At 37.4% G+C, this 24,536-nt stretch overlaps 1 protein-coding gene across 2 annotated transcripts; it reads right to left on the bottom strand.

The window, feature by feature from the left end:
- Nucleotides 1–1,335: 1,335 nt before the first annotated feature.
- Nucleotides 1,336–22,167, bottom strand: LOC123875645 (transitional endoplasmic reticulum ATPase TER94). 2 transcript variants are annotated; one of them, XM_045921595.1, is made up of 24 exons: nucleotides 22,113–22,167; nucleotides 21,812–21,959; nucleotides 21,042–21,176; nucleotides 20,783–20,908; nucleotides 20,226–20,316; nucleotides 20,026–20,144; nucleotides 19,139–19,362; nucleotides 18,699–18,785; nucleotides 17,759–17,846; nucleotides 17,435–17,583; nucleotides 13,500–13,605; nucleotides 10,424–10,677; nucleotides 9,994–10,186; nucleotides 9,100–9,310; nucleotides 8,267–8,479; nucleotides 7,424–7,617; nucleotides 6,721–6,885; nucleotides 5,959–6,166; nucleotides 5,415–5,542; nucleotides 4,765–4,930; nucleotides 4,103–4,272; nucleotides 3,474–3,611; nucleotides 3,007–3,161; nucleotides 1,336–2,601 (listed from the first exon to the last, which is right to left on the bottom strand). In XM_045921595.1, the coding sequence occupies exons 1-24, from the start codon at nucleotides 22,130–22,132 to the stop codon at nucleotides 2,502–2,504; spliced, it is 3,588 nt and encodes a 1,195-aa protein (XP_045777551.1). In that variant the 5' UTR covers nucleotides 22,133–22,167; the 3' UTR covers nucleotides 1,336–2,501. The 2 variants fall into 2 exon arrangements, with proteins under 2 accessions (XP_045777551.1, XP_045777550.1); XM_045921594.1 differs by lacking the exons at nucleotides 17,435–17,583; nucleotides 17,759–17,846; nucleotides 18,699–18,785; ... (5 more) ...; nucleotides 21,812–21,959; nucleotides 22,113–22,167 and adding an exon at nucleotides 13,899–14,060.
- Between the last annotated feature and the right edge of the window lie 2,369 nt (nucleotides 22,168–24,536).

Raw genomic sequence — 24,536 nt, 5'->3', positions numbered from 1 at the left:
CAGCCGTCTGTTTGTCAGCGGGCTGCATCTCGTGAACGAACGTGAATGAACGGACAGAAAATGCACCCTTCGGGTACGGAAGCCTGAAGATCGGTTTATGTGATGTAATTTTGAGAATCCCGTTGGAAATCGTTTATTTTCCGGGATAAAATGTAGCCTATGTCCGTCCCCGGGATTTAAGCTAACTATCTTTCATCAAAATCGGATGGGCCGTGAAAGTTAGCAAACAGATAGACACACTTTCGCATTTATAACATTAGTATCTATGGATATAACTCAGATCGTCTTTACTCTTCGCATCGCGAGTCGCTACTCTCACAGACGGTAACTACCTACCCTACCACTGCTTTTCGCAGAATACTTTGAAGTTTCAACGAGTGTTATCTTGAAAACTCCACTCATAATTATTTCGTATACGCGTGCCAATAAATGAATCGAAAAGATGGATTATTTTTATTCGATCATTGTGTAGTGTGAAAGAGATGGAATGATTAGCGCAGCTTCGTTCCTTATAAAACACTAGCTGATGCCCGCGACTTCGTTCCCGTGGATGTAGGTTTTTAAAAATCCCATGGAAACTCATTGATTTCCCGGGATAAAAAATAGTCTTGTGTTATTCCAGGGTATAATCTATCTCCATTCCAAAGAGCCACATCTGTCCAGTAGTTCTTGTGTGAAAGAGTAACAAACATCCATCCTACTTAACAACTTTCGCGTTTATAATATTAGTAGGATTACATATTATTTTGTGAAGTTAGCAGGAGCTGTTAAGCCTAAGGGCCGGCGCACATATGGCAGAGCGCAGCGCAGAGCATTTTTCACAGTCGAAAGTATTATCGACATTGTCCTAAAATCCGTGCGGATACTCGCAGTCCCGCGCGTGCTCGCGCATTCTCTGGTCGAAATTCGTGTTATGTGTCACGCGATTAGAAAACTTCGCGGGCATGCTCTGCGCTGCGCTCCGCCATATGTGCGCCGGCCCTAAGCGTATACGGAGACGCAGGCCGCGCAACACAGGACAGGGCTTTAATCTCTTCTATGATAACGCATTGTATACAAGAAACGCCGCTGTGCTGAACTGTCGCCTGCGTCTCCGTATACGCGAAGCCAAAAGCTATCCTATAAGGTTGAAATCTATAGAAGCGCACTTTGACTTTGCTTAGACTTAAGTTTCAGTTAAAATGAGACAGATTTATGCCAGCGGTATAACGCTGTCTCGTTCAAGCAGAGACTTAAGTCTGAGCAAGGTCAAAGTGCGCTCTGTAGATCTCAGCATTAGTATTTTGTCTGGGTATCAAATGGGGTATCAAATAGTAATTAAATAAAACACCATAATTGGACTATAAAAATCTTTTATTCAATAAAAATCACTGCGATATTGTGTAATGTCGGCACAGGCCGACGTCGCCTACGCACACGATCTGACAATTACGGGTAACAATTACATTATCATAGGACCATACACAGCCCGGCCGCGCGGGTACTTCCAAACAATACAACTAAACATAAGCGAATCAAAATGATGGTTGAATTATAAAATAAATACTTATACATGTTCATTCGGAGTTGCGACGCCAGTCAGACTGGTCTATTCTATTGTCTATGAAATATATTTCGAAACGGTGCCCGTGCTTGCAACACTTCGTCCAAAACACCCAGAATGCATTCGTAAGGGGCACCCAGTCCGTAAAATACGTACACTAAAGTGTTTCAGCAATGTTAAAAAAGAAATATAATATGTAATAGGGACACATTAAAAAAATCTACCTTTTCCTAAAAAGTTAGCTTTATAAATACTGGCATTGTCTTAGCTTGATAGTGAAGCCTGAACAAAGACAAAGTATGTTCTATAGACTTTTTGTCTTGACCAAGGCCTCTCTACACTCCTTCACTTGCCAACATTAGTTAACGTTTGCCCTGAGTGTGCGGCACACAATTACACAGATTATACAGAAGTGCTCAGAGGATAATTTTCACTGTCGAGATCCGGCAATGATTCGTGATATCGGGAATTCTGTGGCTCGCGGCAATCGGTTGGTTGGTTGGTTGGTGTTTTTTCCGGGAGGGAGGACTATTCGCTGCCACAGAATGTCTGATTTGCCAAATTTATTTAAAAATTTGCCAAAAACAATACATGATCCCGTATCCCGAACAGTTCGGCCAGTTAATTTGCCTAATGCTGAACATATAAGGTTAGCCCGAACTCGAATCATTTGCCGAATCTCGAAAGTGCAGACGCGTACCATTAATTACTTTAAATTTTTCTAATGTTCTGTTATTGGATACAAGGTCGCTATATGAAAATGGGCAAGTTAAACGAAAGATTTACGGTTACAATTAAAAATAATAAAAGAGTTGATACGTGACGTATTTTACGTACGGTCCCCGAAACGTACTCCTAAAGTATATTTATAAGATAATTCTTATGCAATAACGTCAGTTCTACGACTGCAGAGCGTGCGTTCACAGATTGCTGCCGCGGGGTGGGGCGCACCCGGCACTTAACTGTACAGGTCGTCGTCGCCGCCCTCTTCCTGGAAGGTGGGTTGATCCCCACCCGACGTCCCTGTTCCGCCCGACGCCGCCCCTGACGCGGGGAATCTGTAATGATAGTTTGTTTTTAAGTTGCTGGCAATTGACTAACATCTGTTTTTAATATTCAATCTATCTGTAATCAGTAGTAGTAGTTAGCAACATTATTATTTGACAAAAAGACCATACAATTTTTGGAAAATAACAACGTTGCTAAGTAACTTATCTACAGATTACAGGTATATTGAACATTGAGAATGAACGTAAGTCCAGTTGAATTTTTTGAGACGACCCCAGCCCGCTGGACTGATGGCCTGAAGAAGGTGGAGGAAAGCGAGTGGATGAGGATGGCGGAGGACCGTGGTTGGTGGCGGGCTTTTGGAAAGGCCTATGTCCAGCAGTGGACGCATACAGGCTGATGGAAAGGAATGGTTTGAATTAAAAATGTAAAATAAGGAGGCAAATCGTAGTCACCTGAAGTTGGTGCCGAAGCCGCGACTCTGCTGCAGCGTCTGCGCGAACATCTCGTACTTGCGGATGTCGTTGTCGGACACGGAGCGCCGCGCGAACTTCATCGCCTCCTCGAAGTGCGCGCGGCTGATCTCCGGCACCGGGTCCTCCTCGTCCATCTGAACAAAAACCACCACGTAACTAATACTGACCCAACCTACTTTTGAAAGAGATGTCATTTTCGTAATAAGCACCTCAAGAAACCTCGAAAACGATACCTCTTATCCTCACAAAAATATGTCTACCAAATTGGATTTTAAAAATTAATTTGAGGTACTACAACTCCAGCTTGCATGCGCGCTGACTGATCTCCGTTAGATCCGAACCGCTGAAGCCTTGCTTTTTTAAACGGCTCTGGGTTCTAACTTTATTGAGCCTGCTGAAGCTTTGCGGGATGCAAAGCTTGGTGGTAGTGGTGGAAATCAACTCACGTCCATAACAGCGGCGGCCTGCTGTTGCTGGCGGGCCCTCTCGCGGTGTATCTCCGCCTCGATGGCTTGCCGGATGGCCAGCTTGCACGCGCGCTGGCAGATCTCCGTCAGATCCGCACCACTAAAGCCTTGCGTCACCTGGTGGAAATTATATAAATAAATAAATAAACCTTTATTTCAGGCTGTAACACATAACCACCAGTTTTATCTAGTGCTTTGGTCTATAAAAAATGGTGAAAAATGTTTCTCTTTAAATTAAGTCTATTAGTAAATAAAAAAAAAAAAAAAAAAATAACTATGAGTTAGTATAACAACAATCACTTAGTTTACTTAGTCAAACAACTAATCCTAACACTACAATGCCCGAGGGAGTCCCTGGCGCCTATGTGCGCACCACCCCAGCACCTCCAGTGGGACTATCCAGTTTCATGGCCGATGCGCTGAGTAGAGTGTTGGTACTACTCATTAGCCTGCGCATCATGGACGCGGCACGCTTGCGAATGATCGCGTAGAAACCATCCACGCGAGCATCCGCAAACATTATGGTAACATATTGATAAGAATTATTATTTAAAAAGCGAGAAGCAACGTGACAATTGGTCACGTTGAATGTGATTGGAAAGCCTCACCTTAGCGATGTACGTGAGATCCACGTCCTTGGCGATGGGCGACTTGCGCAGGTTGGCGCGCAGGATGGCCTCGCGCGACTTCTCGTCGGGCAGCGGAATGTAGATGAGCTGGTCCAGGCGGCCCGGCCGCAGGATCGCCGGGTCGATGATGTCGGGCCGATTTGTCGCGCCTGACACACAAAACATGTGCAACTGAGTATATACTTTGGAACACCTCATAATTTGGAAGTGTATGTATGTATGTATAATATATATTGTATATACTTTATTCTTTATTGCACCACAAAACACAAATGATAGATTACAAAAAAGAAAACTTATAAAATGTAGATACAAAAAGGCGTATCGCCTAAAAATTAACAATGTCTTGTCACACTTTATGATAATTTCAAATGTCTTTAGTTGGGTAAAAGAAAAATTCTTTTGGGAAAAATAGGCGTAATTCCAAACGTCGAACATTGAATTGCTTGCTGTTTTTGACTAAAATCTCTCAAGCAAAATTCATTCACCCGGTCTCTCCAGGGTGAGGTGCAGTTAGAGGGAAAGAGAGACACACAGATAACGTTATTTCCTTCATCTCTGGAAACAGCACTATTTTACACTACCTAGCAACGAGTTGTCGCTTCCATGAACGCCCTTCTTAACAGTTTATTTTCACTCACCAATGATAAACACGTTTTTCTTCGCGCCCATGCCGTCCATTTCAGTCAGGATCTGGTTGATGACTCGGTCCGCCGCGCCACCCGCGTCCGACACGGAGCCCCCGCGGGACTTCGCGATGGAGTCCAACTCGTCGAAGAACAACACGCAGGGGGACGCTGACCGGGCCTACGGAAAGGATTGGGATTATTGCCTTAAATTAACTTTTTATTGCCCCATTCTAATTTAAACATAAGGAATGCTAACCAGCCTACCCCTCAACATAGTTAACTTTAACTCTTCATAATCGACAATGGAAATTATGAACGGGATCTTATCGTTTTTTTATAACTGCTCATAGTTGCAAACACAAATTTTTAACATTTTGCCAAACTGCAAATTTTCGTTTTGATGTATAATGCGTAAATTTTGAGAAAGGACTCGCCATATTTGTTCTCTGTCAACTGTCATGTCAAAAGTATGACATTTGACACATAGAGCAAATATGGCGACTCCTTTTTTTTATTTATTTATTTATTCAAAATCACTATGCACTATGTAGCTTGAAAACTAAAAACTGAAAAAAAATTACATGTTTTATTGTAGTCCTTCAAGATTCTTTTTATTTTGTATTAAAATTGATCTGCAAAATGGGGTGAAACAATATTCGTACCTTATCAAAGATGTCTCGCACATTGGCCTCAGATTCACCAAACCACATGGTGAGCAGTTCTGGACCCTTCACGGAAATGAAATTCGCCTGGCACTCGTTGGCGATGGCTTTGGCCAAGAGTGTTTTACCTGTTAAGGCATAATATAACAATTTATAGTTTTCCTTTCAACTAATTAACTTAAATTCCTAATCAACAGATTTTATGTCAGATAAAAAAGCTAAATAAATTTTATTCTATTTCAAAATTCACATTAGGCACAACATCCGAAACCTAACCCCTGCCTCATAGGTTATCTCAATCAACCTTACACATATGCATATCCACAGTTCAAAAAACAAAGGGTTCTCAGCAAAGACAAATGCGAACGAGCTATTGAGCCACCTTAATACGAGCGTATCTCTTTCAATCTTGTTTCAATACGCGATTTGTGAAGGCCCAATTCACGCATACATATTCATGATGCACGCATGCACACACCCACCTAGAAACTTTAGAGTTGCATGCCAAAGTTGAAAAACTTGTCGGAATGTGGGCACTACTCACCGCAGCCAGGAGGGCCGTAGAAGAGCACCCCGCGCGAGGGTTGCATGCCGAACTTGAGGAACTTGTCGGGATGCTCCACAGGGTACTGCACCAGCTCCTGCAGCTCGCGCTTTACGTTCTGCAGACCGCCGATGTCCGTCCACGACACATTGGGAACTTCCACGACTGTCTCGCGGAGTGCCGATGGTGAGGATTTAGTCATCGCGTACTATAAAAAAAAAATAATCCTTACATCCTAAAAAACACAGTATGTGAGATAAATCAGAAGAAATACATCATATTTCACTACTTTGAGATGTTTTTAGGGTTCCATACATCCAAAGGAAAAACGGAATCCTCCTTATAGGATCACTTTGTTGTCTGTCTGTCTGTCATGTCTGGTAAGAAAACCTATAGGGTACTTCCCATTGACTTAATCATGAAATTTAGCAGGTAGGTAGGTCTTATAGAACAAATAAGCAATAAATCCGAAAACTGTGAGTTTGTGGTTGCATCACAAAAAGAAATTATGTGTTCATAAACAAATAATTAGTATTTTCAACTTTCAAAGTAAGATACCAAGTGGGGTATTATATAAAAGGGCTTAAACTGTACATTCTGAAACAGATTTTTATTTATTTTTAAGCATAATAGTTTGTGATTTATCAAGCAAAATGTCGGAAAATTACCCGAGTAGGGAACCCTCGGTGCGCGAGTGTGACTCGCACTTGGCCGGTATTTTTTATACTGCTATAAAAAGAATAAATATAAAATAGAACTTACACGGAAGTTATCCATGGAGACGGCGAGTGAGTTGAGAACCTCTGCGTCTATTTGATCGTCCTCCAAGTCGATAAGGTCCATTTTCTCGCGGATTTGTTGAAGAGCAGCCTCGGAGCACAGTGAGGCAAGATCTGCGCCCACGTGACCGTGAGACTCTGCTGCTATCTGAGGACAACATACGTTTTTAACTTTCCACCATGAAAGTTTAACAAAACATTTGTGACACAAAGGTAATTATAATATATTTAATAACTAATTTAAAAAAAAATATTTGCAAATCAGTCCAGAAATATTAGAGAAATTGGTGTAAAATGTTTTAAAAATATTCGGCCAGTTTTTTTTTAAATACATGCAGTATTTAAAAAAACAGTCAGAATACAGAACCACCTCCTTTTTTATGGAAATCAACAAGTTAAATCAGATTGACATATTTCTCAAAAAATTATTTTGAAAGAAAACAAAGAAAACGTTTCAACATCTTATTTATTACTAACAGTTGGTTATCCCAGCGCTTCCTCTTTTGGATTTTGGACTTTGGTGAGTGAGTGAGTAGGACTATCAGATGAACAAATAAAATTCATCAGATTCAGTGGTAGATGCTTTTGACGATTCAAAAGAACTTGTAAAAGTCTAATTGAATAAAATATTTTGAATTTTGAATTTTGAATCAAGATCACATGCTGATTTGTAAATAGAAATATACCTGTTCCAAGTCAACGTCGTCTCCGAGCTTCATGTTCTTGGTATGGATACGCAGGATCTCTAGACGACCGGTCGCGTCGGGAATGCCGATGTCGATCTCACGGTCGAATCGACCGAAGCGACGTAAAGCCGAGTCGATCGAGTTCGGCCGGTTAGTGGCCGCCATTACTATCACGTGGGAAGACTTCTTCATACCTGCGTGCAAGATAATAAATTTGATAACAACTGTTCATTGAATTACTTTAAAGTATGCTGATATAAAATAACTACTAAGTTGAATCGGCAAAATTCATCCCGCACAAAAGTGAAACTTAACGCAGATTAAAATCGTATATCGTTATTTCACAATTGTCCCCACTGTACTATAATATGCTATGCCTAGTTAAAAACCTACTGTTTACTAAGCTATTACACTAATCGCGAGCAATTTACTCTTATCTATTGAGTTCTGTTCTCCATCTCTGAAGATATTCATCAGATCTTCACCAAATTTATATGGAACCACTTGCAAAGTATATATACCCTTTAAAACAAAAAAAAAATTCCACATCCACAGGTCCAAGCATTTTTGAGTAATCGGTGAACATACATAAAAAAAAAGATTCCAACGACTTGAGAACCTCCTCCTTTTTTGAAGTTGGTTAAAAAGTAAGATTTCTGCATAACTGTAGCACAGTAATAAAAAAATAATTTCGCTATATAAAGTTACTTACTTTACTACTACTTACTTTACTAAGTTACTATACTTAGAGTATTTAGGTTATGGGTCGCCGGAAACATGGACGCCAGAAGGGAATTCCACAACTAATATTAATTAGGTATCTAATAACATCAAGTTTCTTACCATCCATAAGTGTGAGCAACTGCGAGACGATACGACGTTCGACCTCCCCGTGCGTCTTCTCACGTTTGGGAGCTATGGCGTCCAACTCGTCGATGAAGATGATCGCGGGCGAGTTCTTGTCGGCCTCCTCGAAAGCCTTGCGCAGGTTGGACTCCGACTCGCCGGCCAACTTCGACATGATCTCCGGACCGTTGATCAGGAAGAAGAATGCGCCTGTGTACAACATAATATCGATTTTAAGTATAAACTGTACCAGCTATACTCACGTATTTAGTCGATGTAAGCGCGACTAGTTATACTTAAAATGGAAATAACTCACGGTAGTTTAAACATTAAACATTTAAGATAATGTTGATATGTGAAACTCAAAATGATGTAGTACAAGATAGGTCCTACTGAAGAAAATATTTTTGTGGGCCGTTTTTGCTTAATCATGTCCAATGTCATACTATAATTTATACAGATTTATAGATTTTTGTTTCAAATAGCTCTTCTATAGACACTAATTTAGTTCTATTGTCAAATTTCATGGAAAACATGAACTTTTTATAATGTGAATAATTTATGTTGTGGTTTCTTATTCTTATAAAAATGAAGATTATTTAGACGGAATTGTAGATGGTGACCAAGTAAAAATGATACCGGCTCAGGTTATGTATAGCTGCTATAAGAAAAATAAACAGAGAACTTCCTGCTCTATCCAAGCAGATGTATCCAATAAAGTAAAAAAATAGCTTGTAATTTCTATATCTGACGATTGAAAACCTCTCTAGCGTGATTCATCTCCATACAACGCCATCTAGTGAGTAATGTGAAAGTTGTTATACACATACCTGTTTCGTTAGCTACAGCGCGTGCAATGAGTGTCTTCCCGGTTCCCGGCGGCCCGTACATGAGAATACCGCGCGGAGGCTTCACTCCGATTGCCTTGAAGAGTGAAGGATGACGTAACGGTAGCTCCACCATCTCCTTGATCTGAGCAAGCTGCTTGCGGCAACCACCGATGTCGTCGTAGCCTACCGCGTTAAGGGCCTCCTCCTCTTCCTATTCAACAATATACAATATTTTGTAAGCAAAACAATAATATAGAATGGAGATATTAAAGGTACAATATAAAAAACATGATGCACTTAAATACATTTTTGACAAGGAACACTTTCTCCAAATCTCTAGGGCCACCAGTTAATGTATCGTCAATGACTGACAGACAAGGCACACCTTGTCTGTCAGTCATTGACGATACAGTTTCATATGTTTAAAATAGAAAATCTTAAACAAAAAATTTTATGCTGTATAATTAGAATTCCATAGTTATGAACTACACTTTTATGATTATCTAAAAATGTAATAAACTAAGTTGGATTGTGAAATAAAGTGCTGATATGTTAGAAACCAGATTGCTAAAATCGGACAGGCAAGATAAGGCAAAGCTGGTAAGTGAATATAACAATCAGATCAAGTCAAAAAAAAATTGTAAAATGACTCCAAAGTTGTTGTTGATCTGACCAAACAAAATCGAATTAACGGCGTTGTTAATTTAATTTCATGTACCTACTATTATGAAGATACACTACTAAAAGTATTTGGTAGGTACAGTTAAAGAAACTTTATTCTCATTAGGAATTCATTTACATGAGAACATACAATTACGATTTTGTAAAAAAGTTAGTGAGGTTAGCTGCAGCTTACGCCTATTCCAGAGGTATTAAAGTCAAACTGGCACTAACCTCGCGTTTAATGGGGTCCCCTTCACAATGTATAACGGTGTCGGGCGCCACGATGCAGTAGGGCGCCGGGTCTGTTTCCACCACCTTGAACTCCACGGCGCGCATACCTCCTCGAACCATAAACGTGTCGTCGCGGTGAATGGGCCGGTACGCTTCCATGAAGTACGGCTTCAAGTATACTTCAAATAGGTTTCTGTTTAAAAAGAAAATAATGTATTATTTGCAGGATTACTAAACCAACTATCTTTTGTAATTTTGAAGAAAAATAAGCAATGTTTGAGCAATATACTATCATGCCTAAATAATACTTCTAATTTAAATTTGACTTTGTTTAGGCAACAGACTTAAACAAAATTCACTTTAAGAGGAGACCCGTGCTCTGTAGTGAGCCAGCAATTGATCATGATGATGATGATACTATGTAACTTACCCAGTCAAACCTTCAACGGAATCATCGATAGGCAAGATGTGAACTCTCTTTCCATACTTGACAGATGGGCAAGGCGCGATCGACACCACGTCGGACAGTCGCACGCGCAGGTTGTTCCTGACCACGCGGTTCATGCGGATCTTCTCGTCCGGACAGTTGTCGTCTGAGAGGACGATGCAGACAGTCTCTTTGCGACGCTTGCCTTTCAGAAGGACCGTGTCGCCGCGGAATAATTGTAGCTGCTCCATTTTGGCCTGCATAACAAAATTTTTCTATATCTATCTATACAGACATAGATATAAAACACATACAACAATATTTTCTTCTGGGTGTTGTATTATTTTCCAGCAATGTATGTGTGCAATACAGACGACTAAACCTAAACTAATATTATAAATTAGAAAGTGTGTTTGTTTGTTCTTCGTTCACGCCCTAACTAAGCAACCAATTGACTTGATTTTTGGCACAGAGATAGTTGAAAGGATGGAAAGTAACCTAGACTACTTTTTATCCAGGAAAATCAATGAGTTTCCACAGGATCCACACGGACGAATTCAGCCAGTAAATAAGTAAATAAAACAGTTTCCTAATTCTTGTTCATAAAAAATAATGTTTGTCTGTCTGTATAACTCTGTTCATTAAACAATAGTTTCTTATGTATTTTGTATTGTTTTCCCGTAATGTGTTTGTGCAATGTAGATTTCTAAATAAACAAATACAGAATATCTCATTCTCTTTTATATAAAAAATACTGTTTGTCTGTCTGACTATCTGTTTGTTACCTATTCATTCCTCCATTGTTCATCCCATTGAGTTGAAACTCTGTACAGTTGTCGTTGGGACTTTTGGGAAGACTTCTGACAGTCCCATCCATATATATTTTTTATACCAATACAAGTTAGCCGTTCACTGAAATCTGCCCTAGTAGTTAGTGTTGAGGCAGTATAAGATGGAAGCAAGCTAACTTTTAAGGGCAAGGCAATTTCATAAAACCGACACTCCTACGCAGTATCATAAAGTCAAAGTAGACTCTATAGATCTAAGCATGAGAACTTTAAAAAATTCTAATAGGTTTTTGAATTAAAACTCTTTAGAGTAACTCAGATCTGTAGACTGATGCAGTAGTTAACAATATTATTAGACCATTTGCAAGTCAAACACAAACTTGTATAAAAGAAAGTTTCTTTAATTCATAGCATTATTACGTTCTGGACCTTTTCCATATGACTTTTTGCAGTTCAAGATAGTAGTAATATGTATTCAATCATATTCTAAGAAATGATCTCATGATATTGCAAGAAATAGAAATAATCTATATCATTATTTTGTCAACAAGATTGTCTCAAATAAAGCAAAGTTTTGCAAGTAAAAACGCTGTTATCCCAAAATTTATAAAAAAGTGGGTCAGTTGAAATTACAAATAACATAATCGCGATGTTGTGTACACTAGGCGCCCGCGAACCATAACGGCGTATAAAGTACGCAATCTAAGCACAACCATAAATAAGATAGTACTTTATGATATTAAGTAAACAATTATGATTATAGTGTCTTAATTTGTATTAAAAAACCATCCAACTCCCTTGACTAATAATTTTTTATAGTAACTGCAATAGTGAAAGTATAGCTGTTTAGCTAAGCTGAAATGTTATTGTTTCTGGTAAGAGTGGGTGAGAAATATGGCTACCTAATTCTGTTTCACAATCTCTAATCTAAAATGGCAGGTTCAAATAAAAAATAGCACTAGATTTTATATCTGTAAATTTAGTTTGGTGTATAAAAGAAACTAGCCACAAATTATACCCAGTTATAGTCTCTCTGATGTAATAGCCGCTAGCTATAACATCTAAAAGCAGCTGAGGTGATATAGTCCAGCAGATATCCTTTGTAATCCTCTGTAAGTAGTGGTACAACTATCACATATTATGTGGTAAGTTTAAAAGTTTCATTAGTATTTGCTCACTAAATGCAAAAACCACTATACTGTTTCCTACTAAATATGGAGAAAAGAGAGCTGTTTTCAAGTTTTTTTAAATCTGGTATAACCCATAAAAATTAAAAAAAAAAAGAATATTAGCCATTTTTAATCATGAATAACATTCCCCTTTCCCCTCCAACTAAGCGTTAAGCTTGTGCTACGAGTGGGTCGACAATAGTGCAACAGGTGGGGTTTGAACCGCCGACCTTTCGGATTTCAGTCCCCTCCTATAACCGTTGAGCTATTGAGGCTTTTAAATTAAATTATTTAATTTATATTATAGTATATAATAATAAATTAAATTTAAATTGTGTGGTAATGCAAAAATTGTCTTCAATTTTCTGGGATAAAAAGTAGAATTTCCATGATCCAGATGTTTTTTTTTACCAAATGTCAAATCAGTTAAATGGACGGGGTGTGAAAAGGAAACAGAAATTGCATTTACTAGCTGATTCCTGCGATAAATAGTCTATGTCACTGTCCAGGTCTTTATTCATACTCATACAAAAAATCACAACAATCCATTGCACCATTTTGATGGTATTGAAAGACAAACAAACACACATTTAAAATATGGGTATTGATTTATTAATATAGCTGTCTGATATCATAATACAAGTGGGTGGAGCATATCTTTCACCACAGCACATTGCATTGCACATGGAGCATCATAGTATTGTGAGACATTTTCACACAAAATCAAAGGTTCAATGGCTGCAATACTAAAGGTACAGAATTGCTGTAATTAGTGCTTCAACAACACTTAAAAGTTAGAATGTAAAAGACATAGTGGTGCAAGTTAAACAAAAATTACTACTCCTTCTGGGTTAGCCCTTCAATCTTAAACTGCACATCGAGATCACTTACAATATCACCAGGTGAAATCAAAGTTAAGGGCTAGTAATAAAATTAGTCATCAAATAAAATAATAGTAAAATTTTAAGAAGTATAATTTGTTAGCACTAATGTTAAGTGGCGTGACGAAAATTATAGTTTGTATGGCCAATGAGTTGTTAACGTATAATTACAAAGTGTCAATAGTTTTCCCATGCACGGTAGGTAGGTAACGGAAAAAAGACAAAGAGCACAGTCACTAACCTGCGATAATGCGACCACCGAATTGTCATCGCTCACAGCCTCCTCGACGATCAGACGGTTGGGCCTGTCCTTGCGACGCAGGATCGCGGTGGAAAGATCATCAGGGCTACACAAAATACATCAGATTATACTCAAATACGCCCGGTGTCTGAACTACACAATTAATGGTTATATTTCGAAAAAATATCAGTCACTTTCTTTTAAATCGCTTTTCCAGGATAAAACGACTCAATTATATCATAATTAGATGCAATTTTCACAAAAATCATCTAACACTTTAATGTTAGACATGATGACAAGCCAATTTTCGAATATGTCTTCATGATATTGCAGCATTTCGTAACAAATACACGTTTTACACTTCTATCGTATTAACATTTTACGTATTTAAACTCTCACCTTTTATTATCTGCCATTTTAATCACTAAATATAGTTAAAATTCTTAAATATATAAATTATTTGTAACGCCGAATATGCAATCACTCTTTCCTACTCATGAGCCCCCTGTGCGTGACGTTGCCGTATTTCATTTGTTCTGGCGATTACATCAGTGTTGCCTGTACTTGAATTTGTCTATGGCCGTATAATTTTCGATTCATTCGGTTTTTTTTTTGTATAATTGCATTATTTGGGGAAAATTTTGTTTTACCTTATTTGAGCTTATTTCGTATTTATTTGCGTCTAGCGATTGCTTTTGATTCATCAAAAATTCAATTTGACTTAAATTTAGTTAAAAATATGTGGGACGAAGGACAAATAAGTGAAGTCAAGGTGGATGCGACGGGTCTGCCCGCGAAATTCAAATTTAATTTACAAATTGTGAAAAACCAAGTGTAGATGCCTTGGATACAAGTTCATCCCTTGTGCACCGGACTCCCAAAGAGTTCTGAAGTGTAATCACTGTACATTTTATTTTTTTGCAGATTCCGGGCCACTCACGCTCTACCTACACCGATGTGTGTTTTGTTGATAAACTTATTAGCTTATACTCGGGGAATAACGGAAAGATATCATTAATTAGTATCCTTATTGGGTATGATACACCTACTATCTATAAGTTCACAGAGTAGGTACCTAGTTACATACCTACTTTTAAAATAATATGTAGGTAGTATAAATTATTATAAAATAAATGCTAAACTGAATTTGTTTGTTGGTTTGCCCTTTCATCACGCCACAACGAAGCATAACATCAAAGTAGGTAAACCCATAGAGTAGGATGTATATTTGAAAAGGGCGTATAACAATGGAGTAACGTAACACCCTCATTTTTTTTTTGGATTTTTGCATGCATGAAAGGTAAATTAAAGACATAAAAAGCCGAAATTGCAGAGTGAAATGGCTACATTTTATCCAGTGGGAAAAGGCAAGTAAAATAAAATATTTTTGTGATACGTTTATTTTAAATTACACTCATTACACTTCTTAAATTCTATAACAGCTCTTTTAAGTTTCTTATGTAATTCGGAACGATCCTTAGAACTTTGTCTCATTATACTTTTCATAATTACATCATTCACTAACTTTTCTGTTTCTTTGTCTATAAATAATATATCATCGGTGCCATAATTCTTTAGGTCATAAATATAATCATCAAATCGTATATGCTCTTGTAGAGTGAATATCTGGTCCATGGCTTCTAGGAAATCTGTTTGGAGCTGCCGTTTCGTACTGAGTTTCTGTTTGTAAAATATCAGCTCGTCTTTCAATTCGTCTCGATACATTTTAGACATGTGCTTTAAATGCTTCGCTAGCTTTTTAGCGTATCTGTAGTCCAGTTTATTTATATATCGGCTCAAAATTCGACAGTATTTCGGTAGCTTCTTTTCGGGAAACGTCGTTGTCAGCAATTCAAATAAATTACGAAGAAATCTCGTAAAAATTCCTTCAGAGATTAAAGATTTTTGCCTTAAGGGCACGACTAATAAGTGTTCATTCGACTTGTTGGCGTGTATTATTCCTGAAATGCTAATGCTAGAGCTTAAATCAAAAATAATTATAAGAAACATTAGGCCGATAAAGTTTCTTTCAATCATTTTTACTACCTATTCAATTTTCTGTTGGGTATTACTGAGATTTTCCATTTTAGTTAGGATACTTCCAATTTCACGGTAGACAGCCGCGTAATAAGTTTTCAGTACTAAAACATTAATCATATATTTACCATCAGCATTTACGCGCCTACCTGTGGTTGTACTTCACGATCATTTTTGAATTTTGTTATTTATGTACATATTCTACTTTATGAAATACTCCTATTATAAAACTCGATTATAAATAGAGTAAATTTTAATTTAATCTCCCGTTTAACATCGTCCTTTTGCTTTCTTATCGTATCAAAAACTATCTTCTTGAATATTTTCCTAGTATACCTACTAATACGCCGCTTTTCTTTTCGACCGTATCGTTTCAAACGGTAAATATAAACGTCCATTTTTATATCTTGTCTTACCGTATAGATGTTATTCAATGCTTTAAATAATTCCTTTATCTTAGACATAGGGGTTTTTATCACTTTTAAAAAATGTTCGACTTTAGGTTTTATTAGTTCACCTCTATATTGACTTAGTTCATACAATGCTTTGGCAAACCTTTTGACCATCATCTTCATTAAATACCCCGTTCCCAAACCTTTGAGATTTCTGTGTAATATGTCCAGGTATGTTGGTATTCGAGAGTTTGAGAAATCTTTTAATATCGCTTCGCAAATATTCACGATGAAATTGTACAAGGGTCCTGCCATTTCAGGTCGCGGTTCTTTGGTAGTTTCTATTGTAATTGGTTTAAAATATTTACTTGCATCAAATTCTTCCAACTCAGGCATATCATCATCAACATTTTGTACTTTAAGAGTCACATCTTCACGACTTGCATTTACAATATCTACTAAAATAATAAAGATCACAATATTTACAATCATTTCAACAATTCTTTAGCATTTTCTATCAGTTCTAACACTGAACATTTTAAATAAAATTTTATTTTCGTATCCGTCCATTTTTATTTTAGGTGATTAAATTAATCTTTCTCTGTATATTCCAATTTCCAGCCCACATTCGTGCGAATTTAATTACCTGAAAGAATTAAAAACCAATGCGTTAATAATAAATAATTAATCAAGTTTTGCTACTAATTAATAATTTCTTTCGACTAGGTAACTAGTTAGGTAGCTGTAAGTATAGTTTGCATTTGCATACAGTTTTTACGTCCGATAGTTTGCACAGTTTAGTATACCTACTATGTATTATCCAGGATACCTATAAATCAGTTCATGAATGGCGATAGGAGATGGTTCATTCGCAGTGAATGTTCACTCGAGTCTTTGTCTCATTTTGTGTTCTCATTTAATGTTTTATCTAAAGCCTATTTTGTTGAAGAAATAGACTTTAGATAAAACATTGGATAAGAAAGGGCCTTTGCCCCATTCATTTGAAGAAGCTTTGCCCAGTGTAAATAAAAAACAATATTATTATTTACTTTCCACACTATCAATGTAACAAAAGCTGCTAAAAGTGTTTGATCTGTGGCGAATAAGATGCACCCAAATAACATAGCATCGAATGTTGCCAGCGTCCACTCTTCGCCCCACCTGCAAAAATAAATTATTTGAATTAAAAATTCAGTTAAGTGCAAGATTTCTGGTATATTTTTTATTGAGGAACATTCCGTAATATAACAAACTGACGGAAGTAGAAAAAAGTTATTTTTGGGTTTGACTTATTAGCTTACGCCACACAACTCCCGACTGCCATTGTCGCGGCCAGACCCATCGCTTGCCCCTTAATGAACCATCAAGTTTGTACTTAACTACTTATATTCTTTAACTAAAAAAATATTGTTTTTTCTGAGTAGGTTCCTACAGAATACCATGCTAATGGGCGATAGTTAAGTACTTAGGGTACAAACTGAACAATAAATGAACTACTTTACGTACCACGTAACAGCAAAGCACGAAGGTGTTGTGACGTCGGCGTCATACAAAAGTACGCTAATGTTGCCACCCTCTCTTGAAACGAATTCCACATCAAACAACCTCTCCATCATGGTTCTTTCACTAGCAACCCAGTTCAGGCCGTCTAAAGCCTAACATGAAGAGACAAGCAGATAAGCAATCATTTTTTTAACTAGCTTCTCTAGAGTGGAATATTAAAGTTGGTGGAATTTCCGATACGCGAACACAAGGGTTACGAACACATAAACAAACATCATTTTTTACATTATTGTGCCAACTTATGTATAAGATTCAAACTTTACTTACTCTCTCAATAAATGCAGCCAGAAATTGAGTCATAAGTTCACAGTTTGTATGGCCGTCCGTTAGAACGCCTGAAAAAACATTTTTAATACTTCATAATTATTATGGCACATATTTAGTAAGTTTAGAAAATATACTTAATAGTAATAGCTTAGGCATGATAATGATGACTGATGAGTTACTTAAATGTTTGGTATCGACATTTTTATATTCCATTACAAGTTGGCCCTTGGCTGTAATCTCACCTGGTGGTAAGTGATGATGCAGTCTAAAATAGTAGCGGACTAACTTAGAGTTAAGACGGTAAGGCAGTTTTTGTTACACCCATACCACTTATCCGTTTTTATGCGGCATAGTACCAGAACGCTTTAAGCGTGGCTTGGTGGCTTTGCCGGTAGGGTGGTAACTAGCCACGGCGGTAGCCTCCCACCAGATCAGACAATTTAGAAATTATAAATTCCCAAATGGCCGTCCCTGGGAATCGAACCCGGGATCTCCCACTAATAAGACCACACGCCCACCACTGCGCCACTGCATCGAACTTTACCTAGTAACTTTAGGCTGTCGTTCTTCAGACGAACTTACCTGCTATTGCGAGCTTTTTATAGACAGTCCTGGAAAATAAAATATTATTAAATACGAATAACAATAAATAGGTACCCATTCCTATCCACTCCGCTGCTAGTGGGACCCATTTTACCGTATTTTTAAATTATGTTTTTTCCGTCACTTTAGTTTTCTGTTGTTTCTGTTATTTTATTTTTCTTTTTTTTGTTGTTTTTGTTATTTTATTGTTTGTTGTTTCTGTTTTTTTTTTTGTTTTTTTTTGTAAACAGTTTTTTAAATGAGAGACAATAAACATTAAATCGTATCAATCAATAGCCTATACTATTGCTTTTTTTACAAAAAATATTTTCCTTAATACGAAATATTAAGTACCTACTACTCGTACCTTAGTTGAGGTGCACATACGATACGACATGAAGATAGAGGATGCGTCATTGACCTTAGATCCATTGAGTCCCCATTACTGAAAAAAAAACGTTCGCTAGTGTTAATGATATTAATCTCTTTCTAATTTAAGCACTTTAGCGTTAAAGTAAAATGGACCATAATAGCCTTATTTTAAAGCTTTTTATATATATTTTTACAGTGTCAGCGCTCCAAGCGGGAACTTTGCGAAGTTATAATCGGTGGGAAACAATAGAAATACACATAGGTACAATACACACTCTGTGAAAATTTCAACTCTATACCTATTACGGTTCACAAGATACAACCTGCTGACAGACAGACGGATGGACGGACGGACAGCGGAGACTCAGTAATAAGGTCCTGTTGGCACCCTTCGGGTACGGAACCCTAAAAAAAGACTGAACTTACCGTCCATTTACATAATGGGCATAAAACTCCTCTTGAAAGACCAACAACGATATTTCAAGATCGGTGCAAACCTTGAGCAACCTGGCCGAATGTGGTTCAACCAACTTGTCAATGACGAACCGGGTACAAAGAAGGCCCGTGTATGAGCACCATAAAGCAATCACTGCTATTACCCATTTGTAGCCTTGGCTCTTTGGTATAGACGACTGCCACGGTGATAGAAACTACAAGTAAACCAATGATATGAGTATCTATGAAGTAAACAGACAAACTGCAAATATTCATGGGCGGCGGGAATCACTTAACATCAGGTGATTCGCTTGCTCGTTTGCTGACTGTAAGATTAACCGGTAGGTTAATCTAAGAACCGGCAAGAGTTTCTTGCCGGTTCTTAGATACTTCTTCAGTTGTTTTACTTGACGATTTGAAAGCACCTTAAACTATCGTGAATTATATTTCCATTATAAGTATAGAATAGGTAAAACGGCTATATTCACATCTCAACCGCGACGCGAAGCGAGCTGAGTCCCTCAAAAGGTCCAAGAAGGACCCAAGAGGTGTGCCATAAAAAAAAATGTGCCAAAAAATTACAGTTATTTTTTGCACCGATTCGAAGCGTCCCACCGAGCGAAACCGGGAATTAAAATTGTCACTTTATATCATATGGTCTTCGTGTTGATATTATATTGACAGATCAATAATATTTAATTCCAAGTACGCTCATATTATCACGCTATTAGCGCCAAAATGACGAAATTCAAGCTCCTTCACGCCGGCAATCGCAGGTTTAGCGTGCATGTATTAGATAGAAGAGATCAGTATATGTCTTTCCTTATACTTAATCGTAAAACAGGTCTGAGGTGGAGATTAGGTGTATACCTACTTACGTGTAAAACGAATAAAGTGATAGTCACAGTATAACCAGGTGAAACCCTTCGTTTTGTTTGCAACGACATCCATTCTCTTGCTAACAAATCTGATTTCCAGTCGTTTGATTTGGTTTGAACTGGTATGTCTAGAATTTAAAAACCATTCAAATACCTACATGACCTACAATAATATAATGTTAAGTATATATTATATAGACTACCTTCGATAGTTGGGTTATATTTGGACCAATCCAGGAAAAATATGTCATATCGGCATTGGTTCCAATTTATCCAAAGAATTTTAAGGCACTGAAAATAAAATATATCCACCTAAGCTACAGCCACAGAAATTCAGATTCTGTGGCTACAGCATTTATTTTAAGATTAAATTAAATTGATAACAGAAACAAAATAAATACTTTAGTAGATTTAGTAGTACCGTGTTTTTTTCTGAGCTAATAGAAGTCAAATTACCACTAAAATACTACAACATACTTACTTATCAATAATAGAGAATTACAGTCTGTTTAAATTTACGTGACGAAAACTGAATCCATAATAATTTTCTAAATGCAAGTGTGTCTATCTGTCTGTTAGCTTATCACGTCGTATCTGTTTAACCGTTTTTGACAAAATTTGGTACAGAGAATCCCGGTTCAGTATTCCGGTAACACATCACTATTAATAAGTCGTAAAAACAGACAACATACGAAACGTCATTTTGGTCTCCGGGATAAAAAAAAATGACTATACTTAGTAATGAATACGCTCGTACCTTCAAAGAAAGACAAGTGTAGGTCACGACTTCAATTACTTGTTCCTCTGTCTGTGATAACGGTAGCGTCAGCCCAAGGGTGCCAGCCTCAGCTGCTAGAGCGTGAAGGGTCGATAGTAATGTTGCCTGTAGCATTTAGAGAAATAACAAAATTTGAGGTGAACCCTTACGATGTAAGTCGCCTTGCTTAATAATATGATACTTAGCCTAAATCCACGCGGATGAAGTCGCGAACATCGGCTAGTTATTATTTACTTACAAAATGTAGTGCGTCAGCTACATAACTAGCCATTAGTGGAACTATGGCAATATAAGAACCTCCTCTATTTATCACCGCTCGCCATTGAATCACGCCGTAGAAAACCATGAGTGCCCCTAAAACTCCTCCCCATATCTGTAAAACAAAGAGCTTTACAAACATCCGCAAATACAAAAGTATATATATTAACTAGTAAGTACTTAGGATAATTCTATTTACTAAGTAGATTCTTAGATATCGATAGAGATTTAAATGATCCTTTTTTCAATTGACTCAGGAATTCAAAGCTTTCAGCTTTAGGTATATAAAAACCGTCCAAGTGCGAGTCAGACTTGCGCACCGAGTGTTCCATACTCGGGTATTTTCCGACATTTTGCGCGATAAGAATGTACAGGTAAAGCCCTTTCATATGATACCCCACTTGGTATAGTTATCTTACTCTGAAAATTTTGAACACGTTTTCATTTTTTTTTTAATGATGTAACCACAAAATGACGGTTTTCTGATTTATTCCTTTACTTGTGCTATAAGACCTAACTACCTGCCAAATTTCGTGATTCTAGATCAACGGGAAACACCCTATAGAGTTTCTTTACAGACACGACGGACGGACGGACGGACGGACGGACGGACGGACGGACGGACAGACAGACAACAAAGTGATCCTGTAAGGGTTCCGTTATTCCTTTTGAGGTACGGAACCCTACAAAAAAAGATTCCAACAAATTGAGAACCTCCTCCTTTTTGAAATCGGTTAAAAAGACACTCACTTGTAACCCCTGCAGCACGCCAGCGTTTGGCATGTCGTGCTCAACTCTCAACAATGTTGTCACCATATCAGAGTCCGGTGTGGCGTATTGTGCATGTGCAGTAAGTCGTAACTGAAGATATCCTACTTTCGAGTTGTCTCGCTTTACACTAAAATTAATAGGTATAAAGCATTATTTGTTTAGTAGATTTTCATTACAAAAAAGGCAATAAAACTAAAAAGGAAAATAAAACGCGGGCATCATCTAGTAAAACTAACTAAGTCTGAAAGTGATTTGTAAAATTATATAAAAAGGTTATTACGTTACAAGTAAATATAGCATCCGCAAATAAACTGTGCTAGTTCTGTTCGTCGTTATAGAGAGATATCTGTTAATTAGAAAAAACTTTCTAAAGTTGCCGCTAGGCCACGCATCTTTCTGAAAAATATGAAAATAAATTTAGCAATCTCATAGTTTTCTTTCATATATAATTTTTAAGGACCATTGTTCTGTTCTGTTAAAAAAAAATACAAAGATTTTTGAATAGTCAAGGTATCTAGTCTAATAAATACAGTATGTTGAGGGCTGGTGGCGCTCTATAATTTGGCAGGTACCTATATTGAGAAAACATATCATATAAAAAGTTTCATATCATAATTTATAATATGTACCTACTTGTTCTGTGTTCCTCATCCAATGTGCATTGCATTTGCTATTAGAGCAACCTTTATTACAAAATAAAAACCAAGCATAATAACGTCTTTATAAGCTGTTATGATTTATAGAACAGATAAACTTTACTACACTACCATCTTTACTTTAGATATTAAAAGTTGCTCTTTGATGATCTTACCTTAACGTAATAACCATTCGGCTTTCGTAATAAAATAGAAAGCGGGTTCAAATTTTTTTCTGACAAAAGATACAACTCAAATATGTCCATAGAGTCAGGAGTCAACTCCGATATATTATGTACACAACTGCGTCTGCAATAGAATAGATATGAAATGGAAAATCACTCCCCATATCATAAAAGCGACAGTGTGTTTGTTAGTTTGTCCTTCGATCACGTCGCAACGGAGCAATAGATCGAGTTTGCATATGTATAGTTAAAGACCTGGGGAGTGCCACAAGGTACTTTTTATCCCGGAAAATCAAAGAGTTCTCAAGGGATTTTTAAAAGGGTGATGATCGCCAAACTTCGTTTCGAAGAAGGCACGCAATGATGACGATGATGATGACTTAGTTAGTTAAATAGTACTCGTTAGTATGGGTCGAGGCGCCGCATTCCAGCAAGGTGCAAACTTAGCGCGACCGAGTTATAAACTGCAAACTAGAAGGGAGTTCTTTTTCATGGAAGTGGTACTTAAGGGCTTAAAACATTTCTCGATCATCATGAATCGATATTTATTTAATGTTAATATTTTATAAAAACCGGAGATTAATTAAGTGTGAAATACATAAATTCCTAAAGACTTCCTATCTCATAGAAGAGATAAAAATTATTACACTGATGTTAACTCCGATTGCTTACACCTAGCGCTACGCTTAGAGCTACGCGCTACGCGGTCTACGCCGTAGATTAGTGACCCATAATAGATCGCAACGTGGAAGACCACTTTCAATTTGCCCTAAAAAAATTAACTGAAAAATAAAAACTCACGATAGTTCTTCTCCAAGTCTAATTTCGATTGGTGGAAGACATGCTTTCGGCACTTCATGTGCATCAGTCAAAATCTTGAATCCTCCTTTGGATGTATGTTTTGCCATTGCAATTTTAAGCGTATCCTAAAAATTCAACGTATATCTGAATTAGTTTAGTCATAATAAGTTTCTCGATAGCATTGAACATGTGGTCCAAGTTCCCAGAATCCCAATATCTGCATCATTTAAGCAAAGCTGAAATTTTGAGAATTAGTAAGTAATGTAGTTAATAAGAAAGTTTAAATACTTGCTAACTTGAAAACGGGGCCCTTTATCAGGAAGCAAGTACCTTAAAGATACGAACACCCTACTAACCTATTTTACAATAGACTAGAGAATTCCCGCGACTTCGTCCGCGTGGATTTAGGTTTTTAAAGATCCCGTGGGAACTGGTTGATTTTCCGGGATAAAAAGTTGCCTATGTCAATTACGGGTACGCAAGCTACCTCAGTACCAAATTTCATACAAATCAGTTAAGCGGATGGGTTTTAGGAATCCCGTGGGAATTCTTTGATTTTACGGAATAAAAAGTAGCCTATGTCCGTCCCCGGGATATAAGCTAACTCTGTACCCGTCAGAATCGGTTAAACTGTTGGACCGTGAAAAGGTAGCAGACGGACAGACAGACACACTTTCGCATTTAATATTCGTATATCGACTGCAAAGCTGGTTTTCACATAATATTGTACAAAATATTTTTAAAATCATGCATCATATACCAATTATATGTATAATAAAGTAGACTAGTAGTTCACCTGGTTTGCTAAAATGACGTACGTCGGGGGCTCTGGGATCCTACTCTGTTTTCCACACAGTTCAACTGCTGATTTGTGTCTTTATAATATGTACTAGCGACCCGCCCCAGCTTCGCACGGGTGGACATTTATTTTTTTCTATTTTCAGGGATAAAATATAGCCTATACTGATTCGGAAGAATCCCTCTAAGTAATGGTAAAAGAAATTTTGAAATCGGTCCAGTAGTTTTTGAGCCTATTCAATACAAACATACAAAAATACAAAGGTTTCCTCTTTCTAATATTAG

Source organism: Maniola jurtina, chromosome 20, assembly GCF_905333055.1.
Source record: "Maniola jurtina chromosome 20, ilManJurt1.1, whole genome shotgun sequence".
Classification (NCBI taxonomy): domain Eukaryota; kingdom Metazoa; phylum Arthropoda; class Insecta; order Lepidoptera; family Nymphalidae; genus Maniola; species Maniola jurtina.
Note: the sequence above shows the minus strand (reverse complement) of the source record. Positions and strands in the feature narration are given on the sequence as shown.